Here is a 19,636-nt window from a genome sequence, read left to right on the forward strand (position 1 = left end):
GGAAAGTCCCCGAGAAATTCATTTCGAAATTCTCTCAGGATTTTTTCGGGAATTTCCACATGAATTCCTTAGGAAATTTCCCAAGGAATTCCTCCAGAAATTCCTTAGAGCAGCGGTTCTCAACCTTTTTCTTGAGAGGTACCCCTTCGATTTTTTGCATTAATTGAGGTACTCCCTCTCGAAAGTAGGCTTCCAATCCTCTTGAAAAAAAATCCGAGTCCTTTGAAGGGAAGCTCCTTTCAGCTTTTGAATCCCTTTAAAGTAGGTTTCTGCACCTCTTGATTAAAGGCTTCTGAGCCTCTTGTAGATAGGCTTCCGAGCCTCTTGAACGTGGTTTTCGAGCCACTAAAAAGGAGGTTTCCTTGAGAGATCGAGGTAAGCAAAGCTAGAGGAAGGAGGGATTTATTTTCTTGTCTCAAAATTAAGGAAAATTCCAAAGGCTGTACCGCTGAAAAAGTGCAGCACATAATATATGAAGTAGTTATTGAATCCGGAAAGACGTGCCATCAAGTTACTGCTTCAAAAAGTTCGCGGTCCACTACTGCTGCTAATTAGTAATACCGTTCAAATCTTTTGGTACTACATCAAAAACTGAAGCTTCAAATGCAGTCTTTCCGATGTCAAGTTCCTCGTCGTCTGACTTCGCTGATATTTCCTAAGCAGGATTCTATCTAACTTCCTTTACATTCCTCGCATATTTTATTAATGATTTACTTACTACAATCGCTTTTGTATCTTCTCTAGTCACAAATCTGAAGCGCTCCGGCAAAAAAGTTGAATTCGTTTTGGAACGTTTCTGACGAGTGGTCAATACCACCTTGCCAATTTTGATGTCGGGCTCCTTTGCACCCCGCAACAAGTCCACACACGTTTACTGGAATGTTTAGTATCAAAAATTTTATTCGTTTTGGAGCGCACTACAGTCACAGAAACGAAACGGTGAGCCTCAAACTTACAATCAACTGTGGGTGTTGCAGCAAGCCGTGAATGGAGAATAAGTGTGTTGTGGCGATTGTCAACATATTCCTGAAGTGCGTGACCCCAGTTTCTAGCATATGTTCTAGAAGCTGATAGTGCCTTTATGATGCCTTTCGACTGCTCCAGAACTGACATTTGGTGATCCAATTCCAATATATATTATTATTTACATTAAAAGCTATATGAAAATTACATTTAAAAATAACCATCACTGATTGAAGCGATTTGGATAGGAAGAGTGGGCTTGCCAACTTCCTATTATTATCATTTCGTGGATAGAGAGCGGGCTCTTCTCCCCATCTATTGGGTCAATCTGAGAAACGAGGGCTAGATTATATTATTGTATGTACGAACTTTCTTCTGGAAAGAGATTCTCTATTCATCCCGTTGATTCGCATAAGTGTCTCTACTTATGGAACCACCTCCATTTTTGGCCCTTCATACAGGAGTTTGATGAAATACAAATAATAGTATATTCATGATCAAATCGTTTGTCAGATATGGCCAGTGCTATCGGCAGGTGCCTTGCTACAATAGATGGAAGTATCATCATCACTCATCACTTAAAAGGAGGCTTCCTTCGCATCTTGAAAGGACGCTTCTGAACCTCTTGATAGTATGCTTCCAAGCCTCTTGAAAAAAAGAATTCCGGGCTTCTTGAAGCGAGGCTTCCTAGCCTCTTGAAAGGAGGCTTTTAAACCTCTTGAAAGTAGATATCCGAGATTCTTGAAAGCAGGCTTCCGAGCCTCTTAAAAGGAGGCTTACGAGCTTCTTGAAAGGAGGGAACCTAATCACTTGTAAGGAGGCTTCCGAACCTCTTGAAAAGAGGCTTCCGAGCCTCTCGAAAAGAGCCTTCCGAGCATCTTGGAAAAAGGCTTCAGAGCCTCTTAAAAGGAGGCTTTTGAAACTCTTGAAATGACGCTTTTGAGACTCTTGAAATGAGGCTTCTGAGCCTTGAAAGGAGGAGCTGCTTGGAAAAAAATCATTTTTTTTCCTTCGGAAATTCTTTCAGCAATTGCTTCGAAAATTCCATCAGGAATTCTTTCGGAAATTCCCCCAGATATTCGTTCGGAAATTTTCGCTGGGATCCTTAGCAAATTACTTCAGGATTTCCTTCAGAAGTTCTTTCAGGGATTATTTGAGAAATTTCTCCAAGAATTGCCCCGGAGATTCCACCAATAAATTAATAATTTCTTCGAAAATTTTCGTCGACAAATTCCCCAAGAATGCATTTAGAAATATTCCAGAATTCTTTCGGAGATTCCCGTATGGAGATTACTTTTTTTTTTTTAGAAATTCTTCCAGAAAATTTTCCAGAAATGGTTTGGAAATTCATCCAGGAATGTTTTCGAAAATTCTCCCAGGAATTCTTTTGGAAATTCGGAGATTCTCCCAAGATGTTTTTTTCGGAAAATCTCCCAAGAATTACTTCGAAAATTCCCCAAGGAATTCTTTTGGCAATTACTTCAGGAATTCTTTCGGAGATTCCTCCAGGAATCTCCAGAAATTCTCCTAGAAATTCTTTCAGAAGTTCTCCCAAAAATTTCTCAAATAAATGATTCAATTGATATTTTTCCAATCTATTAAAAACTTTCAACATTTCCTACGTTTAATAAAACCAATTTCTCGTTTCTTTTTTTTTCAGAACTCTGTATTACAACCCAGCGAGCTTAGCATCGAACCACATTCGTCTCAGTTTTATCACCATCGACGCTGTATTCGGATATCTTCAGAAGCAACAGTGAATGTGCCATTTGTTATTTTAATTTTATATAAGTGTTTTTTGTTATTCCTACTGTGTATCATTTCTGTTATGATATCGTTTCTACGTAAATAAATACAAACGTGAAAGTTCCGACCCAAAGAATAAGTCAAACCACGTGTTCTAAAGTGTCTGTGCGGCAAGTGATAGACCGCACCCATCACCATGACGGAACGTTTCAAGGTGACCAAGTCGGCGGCATCTCTGGACGAAGAGGCCGCAGCGGTCACCGGCCGGTTGCTGTCGCCCTCCGAGAAGCAAGGTAAGGAGTGTGAAACGCAGAAGCGTTTGATTTACCGCTTGCCGGGAGGAAATTGTTTTTACTACTTTCATCATCTACGGGTAGCAGGAGGCACCGACACTAAAAGGTGGCGTCTTTTCCTTCGATGCACTATAAACCGTGGAATTGCGTGCTTGAGGGTCGTTTACTGTGCCGATGTTGCGAGGTGTACTAGGTTTCAAAAGGGACCGTAATTATGGAGCTTTACCATGTACGATGAATTTATTTCTACCAAAGCGGAGGAAAAACTTATGGAGTGGGTGCATTTGAAACAGTGGTTCGATTTCTAATAGGAATACCAAATGACGTTCAATTGAATATATTTTGCTTCAAAGCATACTTCAAATATCATCCTTCCGCATCGCAAGTACATTAACAGTTTAAAAATAGAATTTCTGCAGAAAAAAGAGAATCGTTACTTGACTAAGATTCCAGGTGAGTTTAGCAGGAAATCAAACCACGGTGTGTTGGTCGCTTGCATTAGTAGAATTAGAATTAGAAGCAAATGTAGGCCAACTAATGATGTGCTTTTGTGGTAAGATTCATTCAATGGATTCTAAGGAAAAACGCTTTAAAAGCATTTATGGTGGACAGCGCTTCAGTGTAAGACTAATGTCTTATGGCAGGTCAGGAACTATTCAATTGGCTGAAGCGGCCAAACTGTTCTGGTGATTCGACCTCCCCTTCAGTGGATTCACCACGCTGCAATCCAATGGACTAATTGATTTCAATGATTAACCAGCGGCTTGTACACAGAGGAATCATTGAAAAGCGTGCAATCCACTACTGGAATTGAAATTGTGGGGTGACAAACTCGACGGAATGTTAATTTCTCGTCTTAATAACGGTCCACGAGCAACGCAAACAGTGACCGGCATATGCCATCGGGATACCGACATCACATCAGCAGATACTTAGAAGAACAATTCGTCTAATATGATGATTTTATTATTACGAATTGAGATGGTCGGCTGCTTTTCTTCTGTTGTGTTCGGAGATGGCTATCTTTTTTTGTCTAATTAATATTATTTATGACGATTACGGGTGGGACGGTTGCTTCAAAGGCATCAACAGACCGCCCGCATATGTATTATGGAACGAATGACAACTCCAATGATGGTTGGCTATGCATGGTGCTGACGTTTTTCACGAAATTGAGTCACTTTTCTGTTAATAAGTAGTATGTCGGGATATATAGAAAAAATGTTTGAAATTTATTTAATTTAGCTGATGAAGATTTCAAAATGAATTGAGTTTGAAACACTTTGTTTTACAACAGGGACATTTTTTTCTTCAAAATTTGCTAATCGCCAAGGTAATCCTTGATTTTCTACATAAACTCTGAGATCTTAAGTGAGTCCAGTACATACTACTGAAATCAATTCAGTTAATTAGGTCTCAGGCAAATTTCTTTGAACAATTTGAAATCCTATGAACGTGAAATGGTGGATCGTGGAGATGGCGAATAAATTATCTTTCATCCATTATTATGAATAATTTATCTGAACTAGCAATAAATAAAAAGGTATTTCTTGAATAAAATGGATCAATCAAGTGGAATACGATTTATGGGCCCTTGGTCATGGAGTTCATGGACAGCGCTGTGTTCAAAAATATTGACAATGGTTTCGCCGTAATTAATTGATCCTCCGGCAAGGCCATTTGCAAAACTTAAAGAGTTCTAGTCTTACAATACCCAGAAATAAAACCAACGAACCTAAATTGACCTCACCCGCATCTGGATTCACGTGCGTGTTTAAATTTAGTAACTAAATTGGTACAGTAAAACGCTGACAGCTCCATATAGACCACTCAACTTCATTCAATAGAAACAGGCGCGGCAAGTGGCCCGTGCTTCGCGAGCTAATCATTTTAACCGAATTGCGGACAAAAATGTGTCACTTGTAGTAATTCAAACGGTGGCGGCGGCGGCATCATCATCGGGCAACGCTCAACAGTTAACTCGTTGATACGCAATTCATTTGCGTTCAGATCTGCCGTCATCTGGTCATCCTGCCACAGATACGATCTTCTTTCTGTTGACATCTAGCGTCCATGTGAGCGGCGGTGGTAGACTGGCTCATGCCGCAATGGATCTACGCCCCAACAAAAAAAAAGTTGTGATTTTTCTAGAGGTCACGTCACGATTGATCCTGCAACCTTGTATAATAGAAAATTGTTTTCTATTGATTAGGCCGATACAAATATTAAATTTATTTTATGTCAACCCCCCCCCCCCCTTCAGTTTTCCAAAAATATTGAGGGGGCAAAAAAAATTTTTTTTTTGAGTTTTATTTTTTTTTAAATTTGAACATTATGCATCACCACTGGTGATGGTGCGAAATACATCATTTATAGTTCATAAATTTGTCGCCAAAAGTGTTTTAATAGAAATACGAGCGTATATCTCTATTGGCATAAATACTCTATATCAAATCAGTTCACAAATATTAAGGGGACTCTTGCTTACAGATTCCGTTTAAGCTCCTTTGCAATATGTGGCCGACCCATTTCCATCCACGTTCTTAAACATCTTTTTTATTGGTATTTGATGGCTTTTATGTGTCCGATATCCAGCTGTAAGGTCGTCAGAATTATAAATTTAAGACATCATCTGCGTTATCTGTCTATATACAACACGTTTCACGATAGAGTAGTACATTCGAATTTTGGTGCGTGGATGAATCCGGTTGAGTCTCAAAATATTTCGAAAACTCGCAAAGGTAGCCAGCCTTTCTGACTCGTGCTTCCATGTCGATCCCAAATTCGCCATCTGATGATATCAAATAGTAAAGATATTGAAATCCTACAATCGTCCGACTACTGAAAAATTTGAGGGCTGTTCCAGTTTGACACTCAACTACCTGGTCCTGCTGACGTTGATAGTGAGACCCGCCACAAAGAAGCATACGGTCAGCTCGTTGAGTCCACTCCGCACAAAAGAGCGTCACAGCACTAATATAGTATTTCTTCTTCATTAGCCAGATCAGAGTCGATTAAGGTATGGTACACGGTCAATCGCACCCACCAAGATCTTATAGATTGAAATGTAACAGTGGAGATGAAATGCATCCTTGCCTCACATCAGCGACTATTCAAATAAGGTCTGACAAACTTCCGATCCTATCTGAAAATCCCTTGCATCCTTAGGCCAATTCCAACTTGTTTACCTGCTCCATAATTCGAGCGGGGCAAAATATTGCATCATAGTTGCTACAACATTCGCATAGACAGCATAGGGTCAGCCCTGAACAGCCCTCAGCCCTCCGCCGACAGCCGATCGACCTTAGGGGCCCCTTTAGATTTAATGCCTCGGATGGCTGCTTTTTGAAGAAAACATAAAGTCCCAGTTTTCTTCAAAAAGCTATAAGAAAATTATTTTGAGCTTTTTAGTGGAATGTATTCACTTGTCCTAAGACGAGTTTATACCATCCCATTGAATTCCACCACTTAATTGTATCTTGACAGATACGTATTTCGACCTCAACAGTAAGGCCGTCTTCAGTGTCTCGTACTTGACTCGACTTGAGGTCGAAATACGTATCTGTCAAGATACAATTAAGTGGTGGAATTCAATGGGATGGTATAAACTCGTCTTAGGACAAGTTCAAAAAGCTGTTCAAACAGCCCGAACCAACTTTTCAGCTGTCCAAGTCAGTGAGTAATTGAAGCAATAATCTCCAGTTGCAGCAGCCATTCTTTCTTCATCGGTAGGGAAGTCGACCTATGCCCGCCTTTCCTGTCTGCAGCAGCGCCCGACTCCCACTTACAGAGATACAAATCGTTGTGGGATTCATACTTCGATTCGCTTTTCATCGCTTCTCAGTCTTCCGACGGGTAATCATAATAATTTCTGTAATTCTGTAATCTTTTCGCTGAGTGCGCAGTTCACCAAAGTTGTTCTCGTAGATAAAGCATTCTTCGTCGCCCCCTTCCAGAACATCCACTACCCGTGTTTCAAGTGCTTCAACGAACGATCTCTTCACAGCTGGATCATCTAGTTGGTCTATGTTGATTCGTTACCCGAGCATCTCCTCCCACCGCTGAAATCGAGCAATGCGTTGTCGGATCTCGCGAATTAGACGATGATAGTCAAAGGCGATGTCAACTAAAAGCGGTTCTAAAAAAGTAAGTTGCTGGCTGCAGACGGGAGAGGCGGTTGGAAAGAAAGTCGAAACAACCGGCGATCATCGCCTACTGTTCGATATTTCACGACGCCTGATTGGAACAAGGACAAGTCCGTGGATGCCAGGGAAAGACGCGACATGTCAGTCACTCACCGATCTAACTGATCAGCTGATACGTTGCTCGACCTTAGCACAAATTCTTCAAGTTTTGACGACTTATTCAAATTCGGATATAGGGAAAGGTTGACAAGTCTCCAACGACAGCAGGCAGGATTCCGGGTGATCATGTGAGAACCATACTGCCAAGCTTTGCGTCATTCTGGAGCAGGACAATGGATTTCAAGAGTCCCTCTATGTGTTACTGATTGACCATGGAAAAGCCTTCAATCATCTACATCACAAAAAAACTGCAGGACGTCCCTAGAAGCAAGGGAGGTCTAGACAAAATCCAGACTCCTGCACAATGGAATTGCTAGCGTAAGGCAAGGATGGATGTATTATATCTCTGTTGCAATTGCCCAACGTAATCGAGGAAATCATTGGCCACTCTACCACCTCATCACCATAGAACAATCGAATGACCTCGACCCAGATGATGATAATGCTCTACCAATGCAACATCGCTCTACCATGTAGAGTAAACTGTACGCTCCCACTCGTACGCTCCCACTCATCAACGTCAATAAGACCAAATCATTGGATGTGAACAACTCCAACTCCACGGTAGACGGGCAAACAGTGGAAAGGAGGTCGAAAACCAACGCCAGCCAACGTCGGGTGGCGGCACAAGATCAACATAAAACATGGAGATCCAATCGGTTCAGGCAGTGCCCCAAACCTCGAATACGTGAAATCTGTGATGTTTAGACCAGTGAGACTTGGTGCGTATTAGCAGAGTTCACATAGATTTGCAAGTATTCATCAACCGATGTCTACGTTTTACAGCTCGGACCTGGTGGCCTTACAACTGGATCCCGAATGCTGAGCCCCATCGACTATGCCACCGAAATTCGATATCAACAGCAACTCCACAGTATGAACGAACGTAGGCCGGCCACGCACCACATAAGAACGGTGACGAGATCTCCAAGCAAGCGCTACACAGGAATTCGGCAGGACATCGCAGAAGAGGCAGAGCAAGGATCTCCTGGCTCTGAAACCCTAACAGAAAAATGAACGCAGTAGATAGAAATCAGACTTGGGCCCAAGTCAAGGGTAGAGATCTTTTACGTTGGCCCTGTGTACCCCTAAGGGCCGGTTTTTTGCACACCGCGTCCACGCAAGGTACCCAGCATCAAATAGAGTAATGCACACATATACGTGTGTCGTATGCACGACTACCTTTGATGCTGGGTACCTTAGGGCATTGGGCCTAAAGCTCAGAACACAATAGTGAGTATGTGAAAATTGGATCTCACTTGACGAATGCCACATGTACATGGTTGCTGACTACTGAGAAGAAAACCAATCTAAGTGTCGTATAGCCAATGCATTGTGTAACTTTGATTAGCTATTTTTACATAGTAATAGAGATTTATTTTAGAACTTGTTTGGAAGAATGTTTTATTTTTATAAAACAAGTGGAACTGTAGCTCTCAAAAATCTAGGTTGTTTTCAGTGTTTCGTACCTTTGCATGGAGTAAGGTAAACGAAAAGCTGTAACTAGATACCTGAGAAGACATCGCAGATCATGCGGGGGTTTGGAAGCGCCCAGGCAGCAATCGCTGTGCATGAGCCGAAATGACTTCCTTACGACTTTTGCATGGGTGAGTTTAGCGCCCATTGCAATCTCTTTACGGGTTGACCCGAGGTTGTATATATGCCACCAACAAGTAGCATGGCATTCCAATAATTTGAGGAACATGGGCTGATATGACGTGCTTCAACGATTCTGCTTCAGACTCCACATGTATTCCGTATAGTCTGGGAGGCCTGCAATTCCAAACCTATGCAAGAAATTTATAAAACAGCCAGGTTCAGACAACACATCTGTGATTTCAAAAGTACATCTGACCATTGCCCTTATTGATTCAACCAGTTTGAGTTTCAGACTTGATTTAAACAAAAGCCTCTAATTCTAAAAGTACTTTAAAAAAATGGTGTTATGGATTCAACGGCACTTTTCCAAAAAGAAAAACAAAAATTTCTAAAGAAATAAGTTCCAGTACTTGTCATAAGACGAGTTTGTACAATCCCATTGAATTCCACCACTTAATTGTATCTTGACAGATACGTCGAGTCAAGTACGAGACACTGAAGACGGCCTTACTGTTGAGGTCGAAATACGTATCTGTCAAGATACAATTAAGTGGTGGAATTCAATGGGATTGTACAAACTCGTCTTATGACAAGTGAAGACATTCCACTAAAAAGCTCAAAATAATTTTCTTTGATAATTGTGTTTTTTCTACTTCAAAAATTTATATTTTACATAATATGTAATGCGATCAATAAATCCCAATTGACACAACCAGCACAATGTATGAAGGGCTGCGGAACAAAAGATCAAACGAACAAAACGTCGAATGAACAGAATGATTTTTTTTCACTAAAACTCGGTTGCTTTGTTGCAAGAGGATTAGAAGCATCCTTCTACACCTCTCAGAAGCCTTCTTTCAAGCAGCTCGAAGGCTTCCTTTCCAGGGGCTCGGAAGCCTCCTTTCAAGAGGTTCGGAAGCCTCCCTCCAAGGGGTTCGGAAGCCTCCTTTCAAGAGGTTCGGAAGCCTCCTTCCAAGAGGTTCGAAAGCCTCCTTTCAAGAGGTTCGGAAGCCTCCTTTCAAGAGGTTCGGAAGCCTCCTTTCAAGAGGTTCGGAAGCCTCCTTTCAAGAGGTTCGGAAGCCTCCTTTCAAGAGGCTCGGAAGCCTCCTCTCAAGAGGCTCGGAAGCCTCCTCTCAAGAGGCTCGGGAGGCTCAAGAGGCTTAAAAGCCTCCTTTTAAGAGGCCCCGAAGCCTCTTTCCAAGAGGCTTGGACGGTTCCTTTCAAGAGGCTCGGAAGCCTCCTTTCAAGAGGCCTTCTTTTTTAGAGGGTTGCAAGTTGGGTGAAAATTGTAACTGGTTGTCCCGATGTGTAGAGCGGTGGGTCGCCCTCGGTCGGAAGGGGCTCATTGTCCTGACGGCGGAATCCAGGGGGAGAAAGTGGGGGTCATTCGCTAGTGGATGGAGCGTGTGGCGTTGGAGCTTGAATCGATGCTGCAGCGGCCGCCAGCCGTTTGTGAAGTTGCAAAGGTGGGAGGATTACAATCGCACGACGGGGAGCCGGGATGGCTGGAAAGTTCACCTCGTTAAGAGCAGGAACACGGTGGTGGAGGCCTTCTCCCGGATTTTCAAAAACGCCGCCCGCTTTGGACAGTCCTTGGTTGTAGCCCGATGTTTGCCGCCGCAGTTGGGATCAGCCACCTCCATCTTGTCGCACTCTTCGGTCGGATGGAGTTCGCCACATTTGTGCCGGGCGGCTTCATGCGGCAGTTCCTGGTGCCGTGCCCGAAGTTGAAACACTTGGTGCACTGCGTGACGTCGCGGTACACTGTCCGATATCGCTCCCAGTTAACGACGGTGTAATTTATAACGACGGCCAGCTTCAGGTCCTTCCACGTGGTGGAGCCGTGCTCCAGGTGGACCAGGTCGCGATATCTCCTTGTCTTGTCGTGACGAGCGATCTTGTGCACGGCCACTGGCTTCAGGCCGCAGTTCTCGAGTCGCAATTAGATCTTCTTTCTTCATGTCGTGGAGTCCTCGCAGCAAAGCCTTGAGCGGCTTTGTACCAGGGTGGTCATGAGTGTAGTACTCATACTTGTGGACCTCGAGGAACTCCACAACGGATTGATTGCAAATCCAGTGGATCGCCCTTCACAAACACGGGCGGGCACTTCTTCTTCCGCTCCGGTTGCACCTGCGGCAGCTGTGATTGCTGCTTCTTTCTCTTTTTCCGCGGATTGCCGGCGTCATCTAGCGGCAACGGCGCGGCGGCGAGAAAACATTGCTCTGCTTGGAGGGGTTACCCGCGTCTCCAAGAGCAGTGCGCTTAGGCCCCTTTACTGCGACTGAATCGGCCACCGAGTCTCCCATGACGGGTCCGGGAGAAAATAACGCCAACGCGACGACGCAAAAAACGTAAACAGCGAACGAACGAGAAAAAAAAATACTTGGAGAAAATGCGCAAGCAAAAAACACGTCCGTACGCGCTGCTGTCACGAACTGGGTCGGAGAAAAGGTCAAGGCTGAAGATTTTTCAATGTGGCCCTTTGCACCACTGTACAGGAACCGTGGGATTCAAACGTATTTATCTCCGACATTTAAATGATTAGCCCTGTGGAAGCACGAACGAATTTATCGTGTAATATGAAAGAAGTTCTCAGCGGAACTTCAAATTAATTTCTTTTAGAAATTGGAAATTTGTTGGACCGAATTTTACCCAAGCCTTTTTTTTTTGAAAATTAGGCGAATTTTCCGTGAAAGGTCATGTAAATTTCCTCTACAATTCAAGTAAATTTTTAAATACAAAGAAATTTGCTGTAGAAACTCAATAAATTTCTCAAATAATTTCAGAGGAAATTTTAATGAATTTTTCATGGAAATTTAACCAAGTTTTCCTGAGTCAAACGAATTTTCCACCCGTGGAAATTTGAACGAATCTCTCGTGGACATTCGAATTAATATTTCGTTGAAATAAAAAAAATGCCCATGGGTTGCTCTTTTTCGTTTATTTATGACTAGCTGACCCGTCGAACTTCGTCATGCCAAAAATTAATTGAGACGATGAAGTATTCAGAAGGGACAAATGTAATCGCAGAGCAAACGTCAAAACTTCTGTTTTTTCCACATGACAAATTTGGTTCCATTTGCTCGATTAGCTCTCGTATTATGCGGAAATTTTTGTTTCATTTGTATTGGAGCCCCCCCCCCCGCAACGATGGAGGGATCTGGGACTATCTTAAGAACCTTCCCTGGCTCGAAGAACCTCTGTAATACATAATTGCAAACCGATTTTTATGTATATAGAAGAAGAAGATGTATTAAGCCTAGGAAGATGATTCTTTTTTTCTGAACCAGTCTTCCACACATTCAGCGACCACTCGCATGTCTCCAATCGAAAAACGGACTGAAGTTGAGTGGAACAGCATATCCAAATGATTCAATTTAGAAGCGTGCACAATCGTTCGCAGCTGTGCTGTGATGCCCGCGCGATAGTCCCCATTACTTCTAATCGGATGATAAATTATCAATTTTTCAATTTGTTCGGATCGGTCAAGTTGTAGTGCTGAATTGATTAGAACAAGAAATTATCTGATTCTATGAACGTGTCTCATCACGCCAATCGAGGGTTCGAAATAAGTAATCAATCACCGGTTATTTTTGGCATAAATGGATCCATTAAATTCCGTTTAAATGGTATAAATTTACTCCCCGTGTAGCAGACATAAAAATGCAAATGGTAATGCATTATAGTTCTCGTTCAATGGCACACCTGGTGCTTACCGAAATTTCTTGGTCATTGGAAGTGGAAAGCAACGTGACGGAAAACAATAACTCGACCGAAATCAACAGTTAAAGGGTCCTCGTCGACCAAGTCTCGGTTTTGTGCCTCTAAAGCCAACAAGCTGAACGAGTCACGTAAATACATTTCCGCGGAATGTTCGTTCTTTATTTTGTCGTCCTTTTTTGCAATTTTGTTTTACGAACAAGCCATAAATATGATTTCCGGCTCCTTTAAACGTTGCAACGCGTTGTTCAGAAAAATGAGCAGATTGTTACATACAGAAAAATTGCATCGTTCGGGCATGACTTTGAATTCTTATTGAATGAATTTAAATGGGCCAAGTATAATGTTCCAGTTCTCTGATGTACAAAGCATATCCTTGTCAAATATGAAGTATTAGAAAACTTACTGTCAAAGCTTGCAATTATGTTTTTTTGCCACTAACATTTGAAATTGGGTTTTGTTGTCCATGTTGGTAAATATTTAATACTACATATGAGGCTTGGCCTGATGAACAACTAATGGTTAGGGTATAAAGTTGGCTATATACGATACAATAGCGGATTTAAATCACATCATTACTTTAGAAAGAGGTCTTCACTTACTAAACATCGAATTCATAGTACTGAGAAGAAACCTCTCCAACAACCCTCAATTAACATAATTGAGTGAACGGTGTGAAAAACTATTTTCCAACTGCTTCTTCCCACTTCATGGCGTATTTTGCTGTTTCTATTACGATTATCTATTTTTAACTTACTCCGTGCGCCTCCGCTCACTAGAAACACCGAACCCGTCAAATTCGATTTTTGCGCCAATTTATTCAGCACTGTGGCGTGAAATGACCATCACCATCATCATCATCATTATCATCGTAAACGAAAGCAGGGCAGCAGCCAGCCAGTAAGTCAGTGGTCGGTCCGGTCACATCTGACTGAGCATCGACTGAGTAATCTATCTGCACATAATTGAGCGTAACCGGCGTGGTGCAGAATCGAACGACGATTTTTGCGACACCAACCAGTGCAAAAAAATCGCTTGAAACCAGTCAAAACAGGGGCTATTTGAGATGATTGTCTCTAATGTTTTTAATTGAAAGCTAATACATACTATGTTCTAAAAATGCTACGAAATTGCGTCACCAGTTGGTAATGGTTCTCCAGTGGAACGAGAACGAATTCGTCGTCTTCGTATTGGATATGTCTACTTTTGAGTAGGCTAAGTGGAACTTTTTTTTTCTTCTTTATTTAAGGTGGTTATACAACAACGCCACAAATCGGCCATCTTGGAAACCACGTGTTTTTTCTAGTGATTTTTCAAGAGCACGAATTGAGAAAACCTCAATGCCCATGGGTATGAAACATCCGTAGATCGTTTGCTTACTAATGCTTAACAATCGACTTTAATTTCAGCATTTTACGAATTATTACGCTAGATTTGAACTTTTGACAATAGGAGTAGAAAATCGTGTGGTGAATTTGAAATTCACCACATGGCTTGATTGTATAATCACCTTAAGTGGCTAAGTGGAACTGTATTTGAGTTGATAATTGATTCTAGGGTGAATACCAATTCATCCTTTTTTATACTCTAGGTAAAATTTGGCAGGTCGGGGTTCTAGTAATGTTGGTTCATTTCTCGTTCATGATTACCGCCAACGGGGGTGACAATGGGGCTGGGGGTGAGAATGGGTCATCGCTCTCACCGGCACCCTGGAGGTTGGATAGCAAAATCGTTTAAAAACGTCTCTTATATTTTAGCCTTCTTGCCCTCAGATGCATTCAATCTAATCTACAAACATTCTTAGTAGTTGAAACAGCGACCCATTCTCACCCCCATTTGACCCATTGTCACCCCCGACGACGGTATACTAATATTGTATATGATTACAAAGACTTCACGCTTTTGGCTTTTGAGACACCCTAATGGAAATATTCTACGATTTTTTTTTCTGTCTGATGAACCACCTAAATGCAGTCGATTGGTGCGAGTGCAAAGACTAGAGTATTTGGGTTTAAAACAAATTTGAGCAAATGCCAAGCAATGTCAAGTGCATCGGCGTTTTTGCCAATGGGCTTAAAGATTTACTGAATTGAATTATACGATCAGCTGTTTTCATTTCAATTATAGGTGATTTTATTGAAGCAGCTTTCGATTTATAGCGTTTTTAAGATTATCATAGAAAATAAATGTAACGTTACAGTGATAACTTGTTAGGAAAATAAAGTCTCCCAGAATAAAGCAATAAGTACAGATCAAGCTTCCAAATTTTTGCTTCTGAAAAGAAATCATTACGTGGACGACATTTTCGATGATTAAATAAAATAAAATAATTAAATCAATTTATAAAAGGTGCCAGAAGTAGGATAACTTCGCAAACATGAGTCGGAACCAAACTGAATTTAGTTGTAACAGAAATCCTAAAGCCAAACCTGTTTCCTTTTCACAAGCAGAAGCTGTTTGCTTGGTGACTAAAATAACTCTCAGATAGAACAGCACATTCTTTTTTTGCTGCATAATGAAAAATTAATTCCACATTTCAAATGGAGGTCGCTTTATGTACACAATCGAATGTACGATTTACGCGTTCCGTCGCTTTTTCTGAATGGGTGCGGACGTTGACGCAATATAGTGGACGGGTCTCGTGTTTCCGGCGTTGTGGATCAATTCCCACCAGGTGGAAGTGGACTTGTTGTTGGTACATGTAGTTTATCGGCCGACTATTAATACCATATGCTGCGGAATTGCCAATATAGTGCGAACGGTGATGGTGCGCGATGGTTGCGAATCGTGCCCCAAGTACATTCGCTCGGTAAACACTAATGTGCAGTGTGGGGAGAAGCAATTTCCAGCGGCGCCTTGCTCGAGAGTGATTCTTGAGGGCGAGCCCGTCTGTTGTGGTAGTACATACATTGAAACTAAATAACTATAGACGGTTAGAAAATGTATAACGGGAGTGGCAGTTCTGTAACGTGTCCTTGTCATAAATCATTCGTTGCTTATTGGCTAAGACTGACTAGTTGAGGAACACAAATAATTATTCATCTGTTCAGTGACACGAGCTGCACAGAATCTTTGACTATATAGCGATTTTTAAATAGCATAAGTATCAGTCGTTTGTTTAGTTTATTCTGATATACTATCCGTTTTCGGTATTCAGTGATTTCCGACAGGCGGCATTAAGGATAGTGATCGTTCGAAAGTTCCCCACTCCAGCTTGTCGCCTTTCTTGTAGATGGGGCATTTAACCCCTTCCTTCCACTTCTCCGGTAGCTGTTCAGTTTCCCAGATTCTTGTGAGGGTGAGATTTAATAGACGAATCCAAGTAAAAATAAGAAGAAGACACACGACGGTGTTAACTTTGACAGATCCTACAGCACAGCATAGGGAGATCAATTTAAAATGCTTATAATAAATTCTAGACAAAATGTAATTAAAATCTGATTGATGTATGATACGGAAAAAGTTTCGAACTGTATGATAGATACATTTTCGGAAAATATTCAAAAAATTGAGATAAGCTTCCAGATATGTAATTTAGAACTTTTTCCGTACCGTACATCTATCAGATTTTAATTACATTTTGTCTAGAATTTATTATAAGCATTTTAAAATGATCTCCCTATGCTGTGCTGTAGGATCTGTCAAAGTTAACACCGTCATGTGTCTTCTTCTTATTTTTACTTGGATTCGTCTATAGAAATTGGGCAATCTACTCTGAGCGTGCATTGATGACAGACATGTTAATATCATCCGTATAACGGTTCGATTGCATTGACCAGTGAATAGCAGGCCATGACTTTGCCTCTTTCCTCGTCGGGCACACACGGAGCTGCACGCTCGAGAAGACAGTACACAAGCGATCAAATCAACGGATTGCTCGTTCGGCGGAATTAGGCCACACATTTGGCGATCCTGCCAGGTTGTTCCTGGTTGGAAATTATTGTTCTGTAAGTATCCTGTGGGCGTGATTGGGACATATTTTTCTTCGGTTTCGACTTGTGATGTCGAAGGGAAGATCGCCGGAATAAATTATTTGTTTTCTCATCGGTTTCGACTTGTAATGTCGAAGACGCTCTGGAAGAGCGTCGGATTGAATAATTTTCTCATCGGTTTCGACTTGTGATGTCGAAGACGCTCTGGAAGAGTGTCGGATTAAATGATTTGCTCATCGGTTTCGACTTGTAAGAGCGTCGGATTGTATGATTTGCTCATCAGTTTCGACTTGTAGTGTCGAAGGCGCTCTGGAAGAGCGTCGGATTGAATGATTTGCTCATCGGTTTCGACTTGTAATGTCAAAGATGCTCTGGAAGAGCGTCGGATTGAATGATTTGCTCATCGGTTTCGACTTGTGATGTCGAAGACGCTCTGGAAGAGTGTCGGATTAAATGATTTGCTCATCGGTTTCGACTTGTAATGTCAAAGATGCTCTGGAAGAGCGTCGGATTGAATGATTTGTTCATCGGTTTCGACTTGTGATGTCGAAGAAGCTCTGGAAGAGCGTCGAATTGAATGATTTGCCCATCGGTTTCGGCTTGTAATGTCGAAGACGCTCTGGAAGAGCGTCAGATTGAATGATTTGCTCATCGGTTTCGACTTGTATTGTCGAAGGCGCTCTGGAAAAGCGTCGGATTGAATGATTTGTTCACCGGTTTCAACTTGTGATATCGAAGAAGCTCTGGAAGAGAGTCGAATTGAATGATTGTCTCATCGGTTTCGACTTGTGATGTCAAAGACGCTCTGGAACGGCGTTAGCTTAAATGATTTGTTCATCGGTTTCGACTTGTAGTGTCGAATGCGCACTGGAAGAGCGTCGGCTTGAATGATTTTCTTATCGGTTTCGACTCGTGATGTCGAAGACGCTCTGGAAGAGCGCCGGATTAAATGATTTGCTCATCGGTTTCGACTTGTCATGTCGAAGACGCTCTGGAAGAGCGTTGGATTGAATGATTATCTCATCGGTTTCTATATGTAGTGTCGAAGACGCTCTGGAAGAGCGTCGGATTGAATGATTTGTCCATCGGTTCTGACTTGGGATGTCAAAGACGCTCTGGAAGTGCGTCGGATAGAATGATTTGCTCGTCGGTTGTGGTTTGTGATGTCGAAGGCACTCTGGATTGAAAAATGTGTTGTTTTATCAACGGTTTCGACTTAAAAAAAAAGTCGAAGGCACTTTGGAAGAGCGCCAGCATAAATGATTTATTTTCTCATCGGTTTTAATATGTGATGTGATAAGCTGCTGTGGCTTGAATTGAATTGAATGTTTTGCCCATCAGTTTTGGCTTGTGACGTCGAAGACGTTCTGGAAGAGCGCTGCAATAATTTATTTGTTTTCTTATCGGTATGACTTAAACGAGTTTAAATATCGAAAGAACTCTGAAGTAGCGTCGAAGCAAATGATGCGTTTTCTCATCGGTTTCCACTTGTAATGTCGAAGGTATTGTGATTCTCGAGATATTAATGCATTTTGCTCTTTCACCTCTGCCTCGCTTAGTTATGCGCCGTTAAGGTATTTTATCATATTGTGGTACTTACACAACTCAAGTATAGAATATTACACAGTCTTCCCACGAACATGTGTGATGTTCAACACAAGTACATTTTCATCAACTCGTGTTGAACACTGAACATGGATTATTGACGTACTCGAGTACAAAGGGATACCCAGTACCTACCTAAACGAACTTGTACTTAAGTACAAAACACATGTACAAACTTGCTTTCAGGTCCGAGAGTCGACCGGCAAGAGACAAAGAGAATGAACAAAATGGAATTCGAAAACTGTGCACGCTGAAATGAAGATGCACAGTGGTGGGTGGATCTGGAAGACTTTTTTTTCGAATAATTTTCTAATGTTGCAAAACTTTTTCACGACGTTGGTAACCAACTGACATGGGCTTCCAACATCACGTAAACAATAATTAAGTTTACAGAAGATGTTGATAAATTTGACTTCGATTCACATACCGCTTTTGTTATAACGCTATAACTTTTGTTGAGCGTGTACACTCAACAGGGAAGGAATAGAAAGCACATAAATATAAATACTATGTATACTCATAGATCAGTGGAACAATTTCTCGACTCTCTCCTAATAAAACTAAATTATGTATTGTCACGCTTTTAGAAATGCTCCATCGGGAGAGAGCATTTCGTGTTGCACTATGGGACCGCTCACAAATTACGTAACATAAAATTGGGCGAATCCAGTCCTCTTCTTTGGAGCACATTATGTATTGACAATTTAATTCTTTTGTCTGAATCGTAACCCTTGAGGCTATCCCCTTCCTCCCTATATAGCGTCACGTAATTCATCCACAGCCCCCATGGATGCACAGCATTTTTTTTGTCAAAAACCGGCTTCGTGTTGGAATATACCATACATAACCTATTGCGCAATAGCATCCACAGACTACTACTTAATGATATCAAAGATCACACACCTCATTTTATTTTAAAATGATATCAAATGACTATACTCGTAATCTGTACAGACTATAACCTAGGAATGTAGAACTGAACCATTCCGAATGACAACAACATTGTCCTCTCAGAATTAACTAAACACGCAACAAGCGATTGACTTTGACTTTGCAACAAAATAGGGGCATAACACTTGAAAGATATAAACTTAATTTTTGCGTGAACACTTTTGGTGGCCATTTTACTGAGCCTTCTAAAGTACAAAACCTCATGAAAATATTGATATATAATAAATTTGCTTATATCCGCACATCTATGAATTTGTTCACTGTCTACATTTGCTTTGTTTGAGAAGCTTCTGGAACGCTATTCAACAGCAAATTTTACAGTGTACATGTGTACTGTACAGATGTACAGTACATCGGTACAAAATAAAACTCGGACGCAAGTTCGGGTACAAGTATACATTTCGTGCGTATACGTATAAACACGAAGCAAGGGTACAGATGGAGTATACGGACAGCTGTACTCAGCGTGTTTGATGTTCGTTTGGGAAGACTGATATTACATAACAAATTAAGCACAATTTCA

The 19,636-nt window shown here is 41.5% G+C and overlaps 1 protein-coding gene across 4 annotated transcripts in view; it reads left to right on the forward strand.

The window, feature by feature from the left end:
• Nucleotides 1-19,636, forward strand: part of LOC134224978 (solute carrier family 12 member 7) — an 848,828-nt gene that overhangs the window by 85,261 nt on the left and 743,931 nt on the right. For all 4 annotated transcript variants that reach the window (XM_062704686.1, XM_062704688.1, XM_062704687.1 and 1 more), the window contains one exon: nt 2,624-3,002. In XM_062704686.1, coding sequence (XP_062560670.1) covers nt 2,906-3,002 — 97 coding nt within the window. In that variant the 5' untranslated portion in view covers nt 2,624-2,905. The remainder of the gene's footprint in view (nt 1-2,623; nt 3,003-19,636) is intronic.

The sequence above is a fragment of the Armigeres subalbatus genome, chromosome 3, assembly GCF_024139115.2.
Source record: "Armigeres subalbatus isolate Guangzhou_Male chromosome 3, GZ_Asu_2, whole genome shotgun sequence".
NCBI lineage: Eukaryota > Metazoa > Arthropoda > Insecta > Diptera > Culicidae > Armigeres > Armigeres subalbatus.